This window comes from Jaculus jaculus, chromosome 1 (assembly GCF_020740685.1).
Source record: "Jaculus jaculus isolate mJacJac1 chromosome 1, mJacJac1.mat.Y.cur, whole genome shotgun sequence".
NCBI classification, from domain to species: Eukaryota; Metazoa; Chordata; class Mammalia; order Rodentia; family Dipodidae; genus Jaculus; species Jaculus jaculus.
In genome coordinates, this window is record NC_059102.1 from 150,069,987 (window position 1) to 150,088,601 (window position 18,615).

The 18,615-nt window shown below is 58.9% G+C and overlaps 1 protein-coding gene across 3 annotated transcripts; it reads right to left on the bottom strand.

Annotated features, from left to right (window-relative positions):
* Positions 1-63: 63 nt before the first annotated feature.
* Egfl7 (EGF like domain multiple 7) lies at positions 64-7,609 on the bottom strand. 3 transcript variants are annotated; one of them, XM_004654072.2, is made up of 9 exons: positions 7,519-7,609; positions 4,182-4,303; positions 3,828-3,944; positions 2,298-2,413; positions 2,110-2,205; positions 1,849-2,013; positions 1,093-1,157; positions 436-598; positions 64-304 (listed from the first exon to the last, which is right to left on the bottom strand). In XM_004654072.2, exons 2-9 carry the CDS (start codon positions 4,259-4,261, stop codon positions 282-284), a joined length of 825 nt encoding a protein of 274 aa, XP_004654129.1. In that variant the 5' UTR covers positions 4,262-4,303; positions 7,519-7,609; the 3' UTR covers positions 64-281. The 3 variants fall into 3 exon arrangements, with proteins under 3 accessions (XP_004654129.1, XP_044997551.1, XP_044997552.1); XM_045141616.1 differs by lacking the exon at positions 436-598; XM_045141617.1 differs by lacking the exons at positions 436-598; positions 7,519-7,609 and adding an exon at positions 6,546-6,569.
* Between the last annotated feature and the right edge of the window lie 11,006 nt (positions 7,610-18,615).

Consider the following 18,615-nt stretch of genomic DNA (forward strand, 5'->3'; position numbering starts at 1 on the left):
TTACTGAGTGGGAAGGCTCCTCCCAGGACCCCCTCCCCCACAATCCACCCACTGACACAACAGTTCAAGTCCTAATTTTATTATGAAAGAAATGGAGGCAGGCCCTTACCCTACCAACTGGTAGACAGCCATCGTACCTTCCCTGGCATTCACACAGGAGGACCCTACCCCACGTCCAAGTCCCAGCAACCTGGCAGAGTAGAGACACTAACAAGTGTCTGGAGTCTAGCTGGGAGGGGTGGAGGTGGCCGCTCAGTCCAGTGTGGGTGCCAAGGTGGCCTTCACAACTCCTTCTTGCAGGAACCTAGGGTGGGAGGGGAGGCTGGGGTCAACCTCAGCAGATCTGACCCCCACCCTCTGGCCTTCTAGTCCCTATCTACCACCCAGGGGCTCCTCAGGATCTCTGGGCCTGGGAGATGGCATGTTGGCACTCACAGGACCCCAGCTGCTCCTCCAGGAAGGAGACCTGCTCACTCAGGGAGTCAATGCGGTCCAGCTGTTGGAAGGAGTGGGCCAGCAGGCTGGCAGGGTCCTGCAGTCCGGGCTCCAAGGCTCGTGAGGCCAGGCTGTGCAGTGGGGCCAGTACCAGCTGCAGCTTCTGAAGGAGGGGTGCAGAAAGCCACTGACCCTGGGGCTGGCCCCTCAACCCTCTCAGCTTCGTGGGCTCTTAGGGAAAACGAAGAGGAGGTGTGGCAAGTCTCTACCTAGCCCTAGGAGCAGGATTCCGCTGACCGCTAAAGGAATCAGTTGCACTGGACCCTGCTCGCCACTAGAGGGTGGTGTTCCACTGGCAGAGCCGTGGGAAACCCCAAAATAACATCTGTCCCAGGGTGACAGGTGGGGTGAGCTTTCTGGTCCTGGAATCCCCCTATACACGTGACTTGAGGTAGCCAAGCTTGGATCTTCTTGGCCAGGGGCATCTCACATGAAGTGTTTTACATAGCAAGGAAGCCGGCATCTTTGTAGTCCTCCTCCATGGAACCCCACAACCTCATGGGCTGGAACCACAACCCTGAAGACTGTTGTCTGTGGGCCCTGGCAAGGCTGGAACCCCATGAATGCTGCTCAGCCCCACCCCCACCCAGGCCTCACCTGCTCCAGCACATCGACCCGGGACCGCAGCCTGTGCACCTCCTCCCTCACCGGGCTGTCCATTCCTGGGGAGGGGGCAGATCCAGGCCCGGGTCAGGGAGGGCAGCTCCCTACCCCACCAGAACTGACCTCTATCCCCAGGGAGACATTTGAGGCCCGCCACCCCCGCCCCCGGCCCCAGCTGTGGGAACACAGTCCTGGAGATGAAGGGCTAGCGCTCTGGACTGCTGTCCACTCGGGACTGGAGGCCTCAGGCCCTGCTGAGGAACATGGGCATGCAGCTCTGAGTGCTCCCCAGAGCTCCCCCTTGGTCCTGGGCTCCTGATCTTGTGTGCGGATGGTAGTCTTCACGGAAATCCGACGGGCTCCTGGCGCTGGGCTGCTAACGACGCATTATTACTCACGGTACGAGTTTGAAGTGTCACAGCGCGTACCAAAAGTAATAATGTGCTGTCACCAGCGACGGCATGGTGTGTCTTCCATTCTCCGGGCCAAGATGGGCTTCCCCCCACCCACCCCGGGGGAGCCCTTCCCACAACACCTTCCAGAAACCTGGGGAAAGTGGCTCTGCTGCCTTCCATATGAACCTCCTTCCAGCCCAAAGCTCCTGGGCCCTGTCTTTCCCGTGTGGTGATAACCTCCCCTGAGGGCTGGCTGCCCTCAGTGTCCCCATGCCCAGCTCAGCCACGGAAGGATGCCCACATTCCAAGCCCAAGCATAGCAGCAAGTGTGTGTGTGGTGGGGCGGTGAAGTCACCTGTTGTAGGGTTTGGGGCCACCTGAGAGGAGTCTTCCTTGGGCAGGCAGAGCGTCCCGTCTTCAGACAAGCTGTGCCCCTCCCAACACTGGCACCAATAACTGCCCGCGGTGTTGACACAGTGTTGGGGACAGCTGGCTTCTCCGGTATTGCATTCATCCACGTCTGTGGGAAACGGGGGTCAGATGAACAGTTGTCCACAGATGGCTAGGTCCCACTCAGGGAGTCTTAAGACAACTGGGAGGACAGGAGTGGCCTTACCTGTGTGGCAGGTGTCTCCCCGCCATCCTGCAGGGCAGCGGCAGCGGCCTGGCCACACACAGCTCCCTCCGTTCCCACATGGTGGCTGGCATATTGCTGCACGTGGGGAAAGCCTGTCACCAACTCAGAGGGAGGCAGGGGCTATGCTGGGCAGCGGGGGTCTGTCATGCAGGACATGCTGCCCTTACCTGTTCCACAGGCCCCAGGGAGCCCGCCGGTCCTCTTCCAGCCAGGGCAACAGGCGTAGCGAGGCCTGGTAAGGGCTGGCCCAGGGCTGTGGCGGTAGGCGGTCCTGTAGATGGTTCTGCAAGGAGGGGAAATGGCTCAAAGGGGCCCAACATGAAGTGGCTTAGGCAAGGCCTTCCCTAGACAGGATGTGCCCTGGCCACTCCAACTGCCAGCTTCTAGATGGTTTAATACTATCACCCCAGGGTCCGATCAGTGCCCTCCCCAGGGATGGTAGTGTGCATCACTGCACAGCCCTTTCCCTGCTAGTGTCCTGCTGCCCGGTAGCAGGACCAAAGCTCTACGGTGGGCACCTAGTTCCAGAACCAGGCAGGGCTGTGCCTCCCCCCCCCCCCCGCAGGGGTCACTTGCGCACTGGGTTGAAGTCTGGCTTGCTGCCCTTCCTTGGGCCTGGGGTCCTCAGCACTGAAACTGCTGACGCTAGCACTCTGCTATCTTTGGGGGCTCAGGAGTCTCTGGACTCCGGGCGTCCAGGCTCATGCACCTGGGGCCTTTCCCAGATGTTTCTAGGAAGCTGAGCTTCCCACATTTGAAACAAGGAAGAGCCTCTGAGCTGTGCCCTGGGGCTGCATGCCTCTCACGCTAACCTGCTAGCCTGATGAGACCGCTAGGGGTCTCCACTGGAGCGCACTGGAATGTGTCACGGGGAAAAGGGTGATGGCTCCAGTCCCCGGGGCTGGAGTAGGATGACAGGCAGACTTAAAAGAGGTAGGCTTAGCGGTTAAGCGCTTGCCTGTGAAGCCTAAGGACCCCGGTTCGAGGCTCGGTTCCCCAGGTCCCACGTTAGCCAGATGCACAAGGGGGCGCACGCCTCTGGAGTTCATTTGCAGAGGCTGGAAGCCCTGGCACGCCCATTTTCTCTCTCTCCCTCTATCTGTCTTTCTCTCTGTGTCTGTCGCTCTCAAGAGGTAGGCACTACTACTGATGCCAGGGAGGGATGAGTGCCTGCCCTGCCCTTAGAGTGGAGGGGTACTGAAGGGATAAGCAGCCCCTATAAAAATAGGCCCTGAGGGGCTGGAGAGATGGCTTAGTGGTTAAGACACTTGCCTGGGAAGCCTAAGGAACCAGGCTCAATTCCGCAGAACCCACATTAAGTCAGATGCACATGGTGGCGCATGCATCTGGAGTTCATCTGCAGAGGGGCCCTGGAGTTCCCATTCTCTCTTTCTCAAAAAGAAAAAGATAGCCAGGCGTAGCGGCGCCCACCTTTGATCCCAGCACTCGGGAGGTAGGATACCCGAGGGTTCGAGGCCACCCTGAGGCTACATTAATGAATTCCAGTCAGCTTGGGCTACAGTGAGACCCTACCTGGAAAAACCAATAAATAAGTAAATAATTTTTTTTTAAAGGCCCTGATGTCAGGGGCAGCTCAATGCTCAGGCCTGAGCCTCCAATCTTGGGGTGTTTGTGGGTTTGCCCCTTCCTGTGTGTGTGGTGAGCAAGGAACCTAGTTCTGGGCAGTAGACACTTACCGGTAGGTACTGCAGGCTCGGTGCCCGTCGCAGGTGGTGAGGAAGGGCTGGTATACTCGCTGCACAAAGGACTCCAAGACAGGGCCCCTGGCAGCCCCCACAGCACACACCCTGCGGCTATTGAGGGGGTGGCAGAAGTCAGCAGGAAGTCCCAGAGCCAGAACCCCCCAAGCCCGGGGATACAGAAATACGGGGAAGGGGCTTCCAGTGTTGCTGTGAGCAGAACCGGCACCTGGAGCCTACACGGAATCCCTCCCAAGTACTGGAGGTGGGGGGGGGGGGGAGACTGCCTTGAACAGGGCTGACAGTTCCTCTCTGCAACCCCAGCATCCCAAGGCCCAAGCCTTGGCTCACCTGGGCCGGTAGACATGCTCGGTGCCACCTGCCACCGAGACTAGAAACCAAGTCACAAGCAGCTCCACAGAGCCCCGCATGGCCTGTGTCTCTGGGTGGGCTGGCCTTCTCTTCTGGGTGGCCTGGGGAGGGGGCAAGTCAGAATACCATCAGTCCATTTCAGACCCCTGGTGAGGTTGGTACCTCTGGTCACTTGCTGAAGCAATACTGCAAGGTGAGGCCCAGGGTGAACATTTGATGCCAGTTCCTCCTTCCTCCCCTGGCTGGATTTAGGGTCCTTGTACATAACCAGTCCAGTTTGGCCTCCACTGCCTGCAGGTGGTGGGGAGACCAGCACAGCCAGGGACTTTTGACACCCCATCATGATCTTTTTGGACTTTGGGCTCTTGGCTAAATGCAGAGCCAGCCCCTGGGGCACTGTGGATTCCATGGGGTGCAGGTGTCTGCTGTCCACAGAGATAGAGAGCCATGATGGTGTGCGCACCTTTCAAGCAAGAGGGTCTACAACCTGGGGGTGCACGTGTGCAAATGCATCACAGCCCTAAGCAGGAAGATCAGATGCCAAGGGCTCACTGGAGCCATCTCCAGCTTTCTTCCTGGCTGTGTGGTGTGGTCCAAGGAGACAGGAATGCAGAAACCCCAGCTCAGAGTTAATGGTCTGTGACAATGTGGAAGGGACTGGGGCGGGCCTGTGCCGTGGGGAGGGGTGGCTGCCCCTTTGTCCTATGTGCAGCCATGGGGATAGAAAGCTGGCAAGCGCCACTCCACGACAACATGAGTTCTTCTTAATGAGGAGGTGGCTCCTTCCCACACTGCCCCCAAAGGAAGGGGCCAGGAGACTGGTGTGGTTGATGGAGTTTGGGGCAAACCAACCTATCCACTGAACTCAGTTTCCTCCAAGATACCACTAGTGTCTGCGACAGTAGTTCCCACAGACAGTGACACCCCTGAGTGGGTGGTTACCGAGCCCTAGTTGGCTGGCCAAACCCTTCTGTGAGAGAGCGAGCCTCTGCCTGCTTCTCAAGGCTGCCACAGAGACCAGTCCACATGGCCCCTGCATCACACTAAGATCCTTCCTGCACCCCTGTCTGTGGAGGCGGAAGGGGAGGGCAGGGCGGGGCTGGGGGTGGGGGCTTTGAACTGAACTGCCTGCACTTAGTTTGGGTGCAAAGAGGCAATACTGAAGCATCCAAGCTGGAGTGTGGCTTACCCGTCTGAGGGAACTTAGGAAAGTTAGCCCTGGAGTGGGCCCTAAGGGGAGGACACCATCAGGGGGGTGGGTCTGGTAGTTCAGGCAAAAATCAAATGGCCCCTGAGCGGTAGGGCCTAGGAAGAAAGGAGTGGGCCAGCATTCGTATAACATGGGCAGCTAGATGCCAGAGGTCCACAACCCCTGTGCCCACCCCTACAGGAGCCTGGGGACCTCTCTCCCACAGACGCTAGCCCTCCCACAAAACCTCTCTCTGTCTGTGGCTAGAAAGGGAACTGTGTTTTAGAACAGGAGAAGCGATTTTTGAAAAGTCATGCTTTGCCCGAGCCCAGAGGAGGCCTGTGCAGCTCTGGGCTCACAGCTCTTTTCCTTTGGTGTTCAGACCTGCCGGCAAACAGGCTGTGTCGCCTGCAGGATGATAAGCGAGCATTTCCCCTGGAGTGTTGTTACCATGGGCCCTTGCGGCCCTCTCCCCCTCTACCTTGCCACTCAACAGCCTCCACAGTGGGTGGAGGGGGGGGGCGGGGGAGCTTGGGTCTGGAGAGGCAACGGTCTGGCCAAAGCAAGGGGGTGGGCGCCGGATCACTTTGCGCCAGGAGGGTTATCTGGACATCGACACCTACTGGAGGTGAGGAGGGATGAGGGTGGCACGATGACCAGACGGATTCGGCGGGGACGTCCTCTCTCTCCACTGCCTGCCCGCGCCCCTCCCAGGCTCCACGGAGATGGGGATGGAGTGTGACAACGCGACTTGGCTGCGCCGTTGGGGGGAGCCATGAGCCCCCACGGCCCTGAGTCAGGTCCTGGTGGTGGGGGTCGCAGGACTTGGGACAGGGTGAGGGGAGTAGCGCCCTTGTCGCCAGCAGGGGTCGCCGTTTCTCAAGGCCACTGGGCCCATTCTCCCGGCGGCCGCAGGACCAGGGTTGGGGCGTGGGGTCCGCGCGCGCGCGCGCCTGCCCGGCGCGGCCCAGCTGCAGCCCCCGCGCGCTCACCTCTCGGGTCCCCGCGATCGCTCGCTCGGCGTCGCCCGGGTGGCAGCCCCCCCAGCTCCGCACCCGGCAGCCCCAGCCTACCCGTAGGCCCCGTCCGGGTGGCCTACAGATCCCCGCCCCCGACGCCCCTACGCCCCGGTCCCCGGCTCCCTCCGCACTCACCGCGCGGTCCGGGGCGCGCACGCGCCGCCGCCGCCGCCACCGCTGCCGCGCTGTGGGGGCCCCGAGCCCCGCCCCGCCCCGCCCCTGTCCCCGCCCCACCTGGCGACCGAGCGGGAGCCCTGCCCCGGGGCGGGAGGCGAAACCCCACCTCGGCCCCATTGCGCGGATGGAGAAACTGAGACCCTGCGGCGGAGGCTCCCGCGGCCTTGCAGCGAATCATCCAGCTCCCGCGGCTCTAGGCGCAAACCAGCCTTGGAGCGGTCGGCGCAAGCCCATTCAGGATGGGGCCCTCCCTAGCCCTGCTGCGGGGCGCGTGAGGGACACAGGGCCGAGCTGGTGCTGGAAGCCGCGTGGGGCGCCCAGATTGACCCTCGCGCACTCTCAAGGCTCCCAGGCTGACGACTTGCCGGTGGGATAGTCTTTGAAGGCTCCAGCCGCCCCGTGGGGGAGCTGAAGCTAATCCACTTTGCAGCCTTAGGGGGCTGGGAGTCACTCCCAGCCCTATAGACCCGGTACCCGCTCCGAATCACTGGACAGAACCCAGGTGGGACCCCCAAACCTCTTGCCTAGCCATAGTGTGTTAGGAGGGGAATCTTCCCAGGACTCCCTCCTGACACCTCTTGGCCACCCTCACTGGTGGCCCTCTTATTCAGGAGACCTCTTATTAGGGTCACCCCTAGTACTCTTCCCAAGAATTGATCTCCCCTCCCCCACACGGTTACCCCTACAGGTTTGTGGGCTGGTCATTTCTCCTCTCCCAGCACCCATTTCTGAATTAGCCCTGCGACTCTGTGACTGTATTTCCTTGCCACGACTGTCCGGGCTCTTACAGTACAAGAGGTGCTGGCCTTGTCAACCCCTTGAACCCTGTCCAGGTCCTGGTCGCGTAACTCATGTGTATGCATGTGTAAGATGTGTGCTTCCAGGAAGGCTTGGCAACTGGCTGCTGCCCAGAGGGCTTGGGACTACTTACCTGTGGCCAAGCCACACCTCATCCCCTGGGTACTGATGGCAGCTGCTCTTCCGGGTGGTCCAGGCTGCCACAGCCTTGCTGCTGCTGGAGGCTGTGGGTCAGAGATGGGATGTCCGTTAGGGCCTGGGTCACCCTGATGATGTCCAGGTGCTTGGAAGGGGCTCAGGGTCGGGGCTTCCCTGTGGCCTCAGCCTGCACTACAAGTCCCCTCCCCCCAGCCCATAATGAGAAATCCTGGATCTGCCAGCAGAAGCAACCACTGCCCTGCCCAGCCCCACTCCCTGTCCATCTTGGTCTTTCTGACCAGCAGGCTCCCCTCCTCGGCCTATTGGGCAGAGGGGCAACCCGGATGCCTCTTGCCGGTCTTCTCTGCTCTCGCCCAGGCCATGGCTTAACCAGCTTCTCATCTGAAAAATGGCTGTGCTGGTTGCGGGGAGGAGTCCAGAAACTCCTCTGTGGCTTAGGGGCATTTGGGACAGGGCTTAAGAACAAGGGACAAGGAGCCCAGGCGGCTCCTTCAGGGGCCAAGATCAGCCCAGGTGACTACATTATACTCTTCCAAGCTGCCTCTAAGCCTGAGCCCCCCCCCCCCCACAACGGCCCAGCAAGAAGATGGTTCCTTCCAGACCCGTTTCCATGCCTCCACGTGCTACAGACCTAGCTTTGGGTCCCCCTCTCCCAAGGAGTGCTCCCCTGACCGCACCCCTATGCCCCTGGGCATCCTGTCATCCACCATTAGTGACAAACCGAAGAGACCTCAGCCCTGTGTCAGCAGAAGAGGAATGGGGACTATAAGTCCTGCCCAGGGGACACCTTGCTAAGCTGAGCCCTGGTGCCAACCCGGGGACTCCTTCAAGGGCAAAGATAAGAGTGGGACCATGAGGTGGAGCTGGGTGTCAAGCCACTCCCAGCTTCTCCATCCTGGGATCAGCCCCTGGGCAGCTAGGGGTGAGGAACGGCGTCTAGACTGGGGCCCCCCAGAGCAAATACTGCGTCAAAGGGGGTCCGACATCCCCCTCCGGGAGATAGGGACGTACAGTGGGACAGCATCCCCCCCGCCCCAGCTAGGCAGGTTAGAGCCCAAGAGACAGGTGCCACGGTCACCCCATCAGGAGCCGGGCACACTCAGGGCCTGATCTGCCCTCCCTGCCCCGCAGGGCCACCCTGCATACCTTCCGCTGCTCAGGTCTGGCCATGGCCACCACCACCGCCGCCTCCTTCAGCCAGGCAAGTACCCTGTCCCTTGAGGGGACAAGTAGCCCGTTGGCTGTCTGGGGCCCCTTCTGAAGACCTCCCGCCTAGCCCGTCCGCTGTAGCCTCCATCCCGGCCAGTGCAGAGGCTCCTCCCGGGCGGGCGAGGAAGGGCGGCTATTTATGCTCCATCCCCTGTAAAATCGGGATTGGGATGGGCCCTTCCCACCGGACTTCCTGTGTGTGTTCTCTGCTGATAACAGGGATCCGTCAGAGGACAAACAGGAGGCCAAGGGGCTGGGGGGGGGGGCATCAAGAGGGGGGGGCTGACCAAGCTGCAGGAGGGAGGGGGGTGCCGTCCCCTAGGGCTTCAGTGTGTAACCCTGAAGCAACTGGAGACAAAACTTAAACTCAGGGGCAACCTGGCTGGCCTGGGGACAGTGCAGAACTGAGGCTGTGGTGCCGGGGCCTTGCCATCACTTGGCGATCACAGAGCTAAACACACACAAACCAGGTCCACGTGGCTGACAGAAGGGACCTTCTTGCATCTTCGGGCTACAGGAGCTTGGATCTTTCCCCAGGTGTGTGTGTGTGAGAGAGACCCAGCTAGGGAGCCTAGAGGGCCTCCAGCCCAAGGGAGAGCCCAGCCTTGCTAGAGCCATGACCACAGGAGGCACGGAGGTAGTAGGCTGTTAGAAGCAGCCTGAGGATGGGCAGTACCGGCTGCAGGACCTGAGAGCAGCCTGCTCTGGGAAGCCCCCAAGGCCCAGTGGTCATGGGTGTGGCGTGGTGTGGTGAAGGCAGATGTCAACTCTGACTCTCCTGGAACACATGCTGCCCCCCCACCCACCCACAGGGCCACTGAGCCCTCTTGATCCTACAGATATGCAGCGGGGGGGAAAAAACCCAGTGCCCCAATTCACAGGGGTGCTCTGGACTGATGGCCTGTGGGGACAAAGAATACTTAGGCTTGCTTTCCCCCTCCTCGGCCTCCAGCAAGTTAGGGAGAAGATGGAGGAGTCTTTGGCTCTGTGATTACCTAGGGCCGCTCCCAGCCCCTATTCTAAAGCTCAGAAGAGAGCCCCAGGCTGGATTCACACGCACTATGGGAGTAAGTGGCCGGAGGGGTGCAATGCCAGAGGCTAGGCAGTCACCAAGGACATGCCCAAGCCCCAGTGGCCCAGGATACCCAGTGTCCTTCGAGGGTACCAACCCTAGCTTGGCTTAGTCTGCCCAATGCCGGGGACACCCTCTTTCTGTGTCCTACCTCTCTCTCACCCCAACCAGTGGACAACTTGGGCCAGTATGCAGGTGGATCAGCGAACGTCCTGCTGTGCTGAGGAGGGGGAGGGTTACCCTACGCGCACGTCTCACAGAGCAGCGACTCCCCCACCCCCCAACAGCAGGGAGGGGGCTGCTACAGGCTGTGGGCCATTTAGGATGATATGCTCCTTTTCTTGGGCCTCAGTTTCCCCACGTGTTCCATGGGGACAGGAGAGGTGCTAGTCACCAGGATTGTGAAGACTGGAGGGACTCCTGGCATTGTTGGTCTTTGGTTCACAGAACTTTAAAGAAAATATTTTTTATTCTTTTATTTATCTATTTGACAGAGAGAGAGAGAGAGAAGCAGAGAGAGAGGGCACACTAGGGCTTCTAGTCACTGCAAATGAACTCCAGACACATGCGCCACCTTGTGCATCTGGCTTACGTGGGTCCTGGGGAATTGAACCTGGATCCTTTGGCTTTGCAGGCAAGCACCTTAACCGCTAAGCCATCTCTCCAGCCCTCAAAGGGCCTTTGTTTAGGAGGTGCCCTGCTCAAAGGGGCGACCTGACAGGTACAGCCTCTGGCCCCACCCTTTTGGTACACACCTACGGGCCACACCTTCAGCACCTCGCTGACTCACTCTGTCCACAAGAGCAGGGCGTCCCGCCAGCATGTGAGGGCTAGCTGGAATGTGTCCCTAGCCCTAGAGGTGCCCCTGCGTTGTGTCATCTGGGCTTGCCTCTCTGCACCCTAGCCCCCACAGCCAGGGACCTTCCTTGCTCCTCTCCATGGAAGAATCTGCAAAGGTTGGGCTGTCCAGATCCAGACCCTTTTGGGTACAGAAAGGGAAACTGAGGCTTAGAGCGGGAAGAGACTTGGCCCAGGTGCCCAAGTGAGCAGAGAATGAGAACAGAGTGGAGTGTACCTACCCCTACCTAAGTGGGTAGGTTGGTGGGTTACCCTCTCTCTCTAGTGCTCAGAGCATAGAGAAACGAATGGACTTGCAGATGGGGAGGGAGTCCCCAGACCAGGTCCCCACAGGTCTGCCCACGTACAGATGCCCACCAGAGCCTGGGAGCCAGCATGGGTGGGCCTCCCCGATCTCCTGTTCGCTCGCTCGTGTGTCTGTGTTTCCCTCCAAACCAGCTGTGTCTTCCCTTGCTCCACCCAGAACAAGACCACGACCTACCCGAGGAAAGGAAACTTTGGCTCAGGACCACAAAGGGCCAGTCTTGCCCCATGCTATCACCTAAATCCCACCATGGGACCTGACCCACAAGCACTCTCCCAGATCCCAGGGATGGATAATCCAGTGGGGCTGGGGACAGGTTGGGGTCTTGCCTTGACACCAGGCATGTCAGGGACAGGGGGCTGAGGGGTTGGAGAGGGAAAGTGGGTGGGGGGCTAGCTGACAATCTCTGGGGCTGTAGAAGGAGCAGGGGGTCAAGGGAGATGCTCAAAGCCTAGGGGATGTCCTTTCCATCCCTGAATGTACCCACTGTCTCAGGCCTTTCTTCTCCTCCCTGGTGGGAGCTTTTACAGTCACTGAACACTTGGGAAGGAGTCAAGGGTGCCTCCTACACAGATCTGCCATTCCCTACTGCCACCAGGTCATTCTTACATTGTCCCCCCATCACCCACAACTCCTATAGAACAAAGACCTGGTGGGTCCCGGGCTAGGGGCTACCACACGCTCAAATTAGTATCCAAGGCAGGAGCCAGCTGCAGTCAGAAAGCTGTCATACTGGTCTCCATGCTTTGCCTCCGTGTCCCCATCTGCCCAGACAATTAGCCTCAACTGTCACAGCTGCCTTCTAGCGCACCTGTGAATTATTTTGAGATTGATGGTCAAGGATTGTAATAGCTGCCTTACCTTCCCACGGGTCAGGTGTACGGAGCAGTGGCAGGGGTCGACCAGAGCCTCTCTGGCTTCCCGGGACTCCCCTCGAACCCCTCACCGCTGGGCATTTGCCCTCAGCAGCCCGACAAGCGACCCACCCCCAACAGAGACCAGCCTGGGCATCTCGGGCAGTGTGAGGCTGAGGGGCGGCAGGCGCGGACCCGCGCGCACCCTCACCGCAGGAAGGAAGGACCAGCACAGGCACAGCGGAGAGATGGGGTTTCCTGTTTATCCACCAGGATGGTGGCCAGATTAGGGACAGAATGGCCCTGTCAGACAAGGCCGGGCCCAGCTTCCCATCAAAGTATGCTGCTGACCTGGTGACCGGCCCCTGCTGAGGGCTGGAAAGAAGGCAGGGTGTCCCATGAGCAAGTGAATTGTCCACTCCGTAGTTGGACAGGTTAGGTGAAGGGTTTAGACAGAACCTGGAGTCTGCGGGGTGGCCTGTGTGTCCAGTTTTCAGGGGATACTTTGAGTTGAGAATTCCCTGGTCCAGCCCAGGTTGCGGAGGCTCACAGAGGCCCAGTGGTTGGGGGTGGGGCGTGGGCCCGGAGCACTGGGTCGGGGGACGATGCTGGGGGGATACTTGGCTAGGAACCACTGCATGGCCAGGACAGCCTTTCATATGCTCATCCACTCGCTGTGCAGACCAAAGACTTCAGATGTCCCTGTCCTCCACGTCCACTCCTCGGTCTGTCCTTGTTGTGGGCTGAGAGGTGACCCTGGACCGCTCACTCAGCCCACGGGGTGTCCCGATGGGCTCTGCCTCCAGAATGTGTCTGGGGTTGTGCCCCCTCCCCCTGCCGCCGTACCCCGTTCTGTCAACCAAGCGCCCTGACTGAATGTCCCAGCCAACCCTCCGAGTGTCACAGGATGCTTCTGTCCTCCGTGCTTAGGTCGTTGTTCTGACAGAGCCCCTGCCGTGTCTCTTCATCACGCTTAGGACAACTCTCTGAGCCCATACTCCGTGGAGCAGGACCCTGTGTACCTGGGGACAGAGGATGAAGGGGTGGGGGTGACAAAATGAGTTCAGGGTTCTCGACCAGTGGGGTGACCACCTGCATTGCAGGGAGATGGTGACACAGAGACTACAGTTTGTCAGTGATCACAAAGTAAGCAGGCTCTGACTGACACCAGTGCTCTGGCCTGTAGACATGCCCCCCCCCATCATAGCTCAGGGGTCCTCCACGTTCCTCACTCCCATAGGACCCTGGCACATTGTGTGACCCACGGGTGCAGCTGTCCCTCACAGTTGCTTTCCCTTTCCCCTCACAGCCGTGTCACAGCCCACGATACCGTAGGCCGTGGGTTTCTACACCCAGTGGTGAGGGAGGGGATGGGTGTTCTTTCCAGACCCGGGGGTCTGTTAGACACAAGAGCCGGAATAGTCTCAGCACACACACACACACCGAGGTCTTCTCTTGGGGAGGCAGAAGGGGCCGGGCGTGGTGGCGCACGCCTTTAATCCCAGCACTCAGGAGGCAGAGGAGGGAGGATCACCATGATTCGAGGCCATCCTGAGACTACATAGTGAATTCCAGGTCAGGCTGGGCTAAAGAGAAACCCTACCTTGAAAGACAAAAAAAAGAAGATAAAAAAAAAGAGAGAGAGAGAGAGAGAGGCAGAAGTGCCTGGACCCTCTCCACACCCTCCGGGGCACATGCTGCTGTCATTTTAGCCACTGTGGTTTGTCTGCAGCAGCCTCACATGTCACATGCTCTGTCGATGTGGGCACCTGGGCTACAGAATTCATCTGAGGGAAAGACTCATTTCCTAGGAGGGGACCCCAGGGATCAGAGCTCAGGTGGGGATTCAGATAATAGAGCCAAGTGTGTAAACTGAGACAGTGCAACAAGCCAGGGCCCTAAGGGAAGAGAGAAAAGGGTGCCAGGTACTGACTCCTGTGTGAACTTGGGAAGGGTCCCTGGGTTTACTGGTGTGCTTGGCCTCCTCCTACCCCGACGAGCTGAGCCCCTTAGACAGACAGCCGTTAACAACAGGGGAAAAAACACTCTATCTCTAGGGCGGAAAGGGAAGTCCCCAAGTCAAGTCGATGGAGATGGGTGCTGGGTCAGCAGCCCGGTCCTCTGCTTAGAACCATCGTGTCCCCTTCCATGCTGTCCCTTGCTCAAAAATGGGGGTGGGGAGACAGCAGCCAGAGGAATGGCCAGACCTCTTAGGGGAGCTCTAGGTCACTGGTGGAGGTATTTGGGGGAAGGGAGTGTCTCCCTAATCCACACTAAGTCCCCAAGTAGAGGGGCCTTATTGGAAGCCATCATTGGTTGGGGGGGGGGGTCTAGACCTGCCAGAGCAGCGGCCTCCTCAGGCTCTGCTGGGGGGGGGGAGCAGGGCCACCCCTCTCCCTGCTGGCCGCTTATTGGCCTCTGTGGTCCTGGGAGGCAGGGGCTCTGGGAGAGGTAAGAGTCAGTGCCCGTCCAGGGGACAAGTCACTCCTGTGAGGCTGTTGTGGGTTCCCACTGAGGATTCTTCATATGCCAGCTCAGGGCATGGGAGGAAAGGTAGCCGGAGTCCTGGGACAGTGAGGGTCCAGCCCCTACTGCTGAGATGTGTGTCCACGGCCCCAAGTTCAGAGTCCATGTAGCGCCCCCCACCCACCCACCCACCACCCGTGGGCACCCACACGGCTCTGCTCCGCAGCTGTCTGCTCTTGTTATTTTTAATATCCTTGAAAAGCTTAGAGAGAAGGGAAAACAGGCATCTGTGTGGCGGGACCAGAAATCTCTGTTTCCTCTGGGCCAGGAAACAGGAAGTGCGTGTGTGGGGCGATGGGGAACCAGCCTCTGAGAACAATGGAAGCCCCAGCGAGGGGAAGGGAACTGCGTCAGGGCCTGGGGGCTGCAGGAAGCCTTGACCTCGCCTGCTGTGAGCCTGAGGGGCCCCAGTATAAATTTAGCTAGAGCTCTTTTCCTGAGGAAAAGCTCAAAGGCTGGGGGTGGGGAGGCTGATTTCAGTCCCTGGAGAGCCAAGGTAAACTGAGTCCCCTGGTAGGAAGAGGGGAGGGAATTGGAATGGCACTCAAATGGTTTGGGGTTTGGGATTTGGGGCTGCAGGTTCTGGGGCGTTAGCCTTCCTCTTACATATACCTAAGGAGGTGAAGCGGCCACCCAGAGACGGTTACAGCCAGCAAGGAGGCCCTTTACCTCTTCCAGAGACGCTTTCCCAACCACCCCCCCCTTGTCCTCAGCTGCTTGTCTGACTATGTCACCACTATAGGGACCCCACGGTGCTAGCCAGCCTGGGATGAATGCCCCAGGAGGGACCAGGCTCAGAGGCCTCCTGGGAGGCAAACAGCTCTGCTGAGATGCCACACACTCTCCCAATCCTCCCGTGAAAGCACGTGTTTGGGGGGACAGTCCAGGGTTATGTGGCATCACCGCAGTCGATTCTAGGGCCAGTGACCTCATGAAAGAACCCAGTCTTTGGACTTTCACTCTCAAGCTGTCCTACTCAGCTCAGATGACTCATAATCTACGGTCCCCACAGACTGGCTCCATCGGGACAGGGCATGAGGGGGGCGGGACAGCGCCAGGGTTCTTGTGTCTGGCATGTTTCAGGGTTTGTTTTCTGGCTTCTTCTAAGTCGTAGCATGGGTCAACATGGATGGACACATGGTGTTGGTCTCTTCATCTGTGCGTGAGCATGTGTGTGGGCTGTGTCCACCTCTGGCTGATTTGAACTTGGTGTTGTATGCAAGGTTTTTGAGGCCATTACGTATCCTCTCTCTCTTTCCTTCCATCCCCTCTTTCTCTCCAGGGTCTTGCTTATCTCAGGCTGGCCTTGAACTCCTTATGTTGCTTCAAATGGCCTTGTACTTTTGATCCTTCTTCCACCTCCAGAGTGCTGGGATTACTGGGGTGCACTATTACATTCAGTTTGTGCTTTCTTCTGGGCTGGGGATCAAACTCATGACCTCATGTAATCACAGATGAGCACTCTGCCAATATTTATTTAGTTATTTATTTTGTGAGAGAGTAATTGCATGAGCCAGCAGGGGCATACCAGGGCCTCTCGCAAACAAACTCCAAAGACATGCGCCACGTTGCGCATCCAGCTTTATATGGGTACTGGGGAATTGAATCCAGACTGGCAGGCTTCGCAAGCAAGCACCTGGCACAGTTGAGCTGTCCCCCCAGCCTTAAGCTGGAGAGATTTCTGATCACACAAGCCTCTGGGCAACCTCTAGGGACCTGGTGAGAACTGGGCAGAGGAGTGCTACAATCCTCTGGGATGCCTCCGCAGAGGGTAAAACAGACACCTCGGGGCTGCTGTTGTGGCCTGATGTGGATCAAGAACAGAGCTCTGCTGAGCCCCGAAATGCTCTTAAGTCATGTTACGCCGCTGAGGGCAGGTCCCCTGCTCAGCTGCAGCTGGGGGACTGAGGCATAAAAGGAGAGGAGCTGGCAGGAGGCCCCAGTCTGGGGCAGACAAGGTGAACCTGGCAGTAGCCATCAGGCTCCGGGATCAGGTCCACCCTCTCTAGAAGGGTCACAGCAGATGAAGGGAGGAAGCCCAGCACTCTGAACCCTTGGCGAGAGTGACAGTCCTGACACGCTAGTGCCAAGCAGAAGGGCACAGAAGGTCAGAGCTCCCCTCCCATAGGGTGACCTTCTCTTTCCCTCTGGGAATCTGGAGCCAAGAGCTCTGCTAGGTGCTGGAGCCAGCCTCTCTCCCACTGCTAAGGGCTGTGGACATGGGACATCCTTCTGCACACTCCAGGGGCATCTGATCCCAGCCTGGGCTGTCCCTGTGTGAGACGGCCTGCTGGGAGTCCCCAAGGACAGCCCCAAGAATGTTTGCAGGACTGCCCTTTGGGTGGGTGGGTGCTCATTCTCAGTGTCCGTGCGCAACCGCAAACGCCCATGGTCTTGTCCTTTCTATCTGGATGGAGGGACCCGATTAGGCCCTGGCTCACCCACCAGCCCGAGAGAGGAGCAGTGAGCAGACCCGGCAGCTCTGATCAGGGCTGTGCTCAGGGTTCCCCCAGGGCCTGAGGAAGTCCTGTGAGGCCTCAGTTGTGCCTCCTCCTTCTCCCAGCTGGTCTCTTTGTTTATTCAACTATTTCTTTCTTCGTTCTTTCTTCCTTCCTTCCTTCCTTTCTTTCTTTTTTAGTTTTCCAAAGTAGGGTCTCAGGCTAGCCCACACTGACCTGTAACTCTGTAGCTCCAGGCTGGCCTCAAACTTACAGCGATCCTCCTACCTCTGCTTCCCAAGTGCTGGGACTAAAGGCATGAGTAACCTTGCCCAGCCTGTCCCTTTAAGGAGTACCAAAGCTTTGTCTGCCCAGTCCTCACCCCATCATGTTAGGAGGAAACCAGTGCTTGCTGGGTTCTACAATAGCATGTGGCAAAGCACAGATTAGAACCCAGACCCCTGAGCCCTGCATCTCCCCCACCACCACCGCCACACACCATCCTATATCACTTCCTGCCCCCCTGCCACCCCCCAAGTTCTATGATCTGAGTGGCTGGAGTGAGCCCTGGGCCTGGGTTCCTTCTCTTCTGCGTCCATCATGGCCTCCTGGGTCCCCCAATGTCCTGGGTCCTGCCCTGTGCCTCCCCACTGAACCCTAAGGGTGAGCATGTAAGCGAACCCTGAGTCTTTGCCAGGCCAGAAGGGGGTGTAGGGCCTCTGCTTCAGGAACACCACCTCTGACCGTGTGGGCGAGGGGACATGAGTGCCACTACCTCAGGCCACATGCTATCCCACACAGCGCCCTCTGGTCTCTCAACCAGGATGTCCCCAGGACCCTCCCCCACTGTCAGGCCTCTCTGGGGATCACAGCTTCCTGAGCTAACCCTGATCTGGACAATGGTCGGAAACTCCTGGCTCGGGCTGTGAGCCAGACACGTGTGGCCGAGAGGTAGTGGGGGCTGGTGAGCGAGAGTGTGGGTGCTGGTGGAGCAGGGGCGCTGGCACGTGGGTGAGGGATGGTGAAAGGGGTGCTGGGAGTACTAGTGAGCCATGAGGGGCAGTGGGTAGGAGATGGGGGGTTGTAGGGGCTGATGTGGGGGCGGGTGAGTAGATGCAGTTGGGTGGGGCTGCTGGGTGAACCAGGCCCTTCCAGCTGCCCTGCCGCCACGTCCCCAGGCCGTAAGTGTCCACTGTCCCATGGAGAACTGGGCTGACAAGTGATCAGAAGCAGGTCACAAATGGCCTCGCGTCCAGGCGCAGATGGGACCCCTGCTTCTCTAGGTTGACAGATGGAGCTGGGACTCAGACATGGTCAGAGGTGCTCGTGGCTGTTGGAGGGTTACAGCACCCTCTCCCCCCTCCCCCATCATATGGGCAGGACTAGTTTTAAAGGAATGAAGTCCAGAAGGAAGAAAGAAGTGGCCTCCTCCAAGGCTTGGTCCAGGCTGCAGTGCCCTGAGAGAAGTGGCAGCTGCCCAGCCTTGCAGACCACAGTAAGAATCAGGCCTTGGTGACGAGCCCACGCCCAAAGCTCAGCAAGGCCACTCCTGCCCAGTCCATGGGGAGGGTGTGGTGGGCAGGATTTCCCAGCAGAGCTGCTACCTGAAGGGAGGAATCACCCAGCCTGTGCCCAGGGTGTGGCTGGGGAGGGACCGGAAGACCACTTCAGGCTAAGGATCACTTATTTATTTGCACTGTTTTTTGGCATGTGTGTAGTGATGTGTGGTGTGTGCATGGGTATGTGCTCATGCGTGGTGTGTGTGTGTGCATGGGTATGTGCTGATGCGTGGTGTGTATGTGTGTGTGCA

Coding starts and splice junctions, on each gene's coding strand:
- Egfl7 (XM_045141616.1), bottom strand. CDS start 4,261: ATGCGGGGCTCTGTGGAGCTGCTTGTGACTTGGTTTCTAGTCTCGGTG. Junction 3,945..4,181: donor GAGCATGTCTACCGGCCCAG/GTGAGCCAAGGC, acceptor CCCCCTCAATAG/CCGCAGGGTGTGTGCTGTGG. Junction 1,158..1,848: donor GGCCCCAAACCCTACAACAG/GTGACTTCACCG, acceptor CCCCCTCCCCAG/GAATGGACAGCCCGGTGAGG.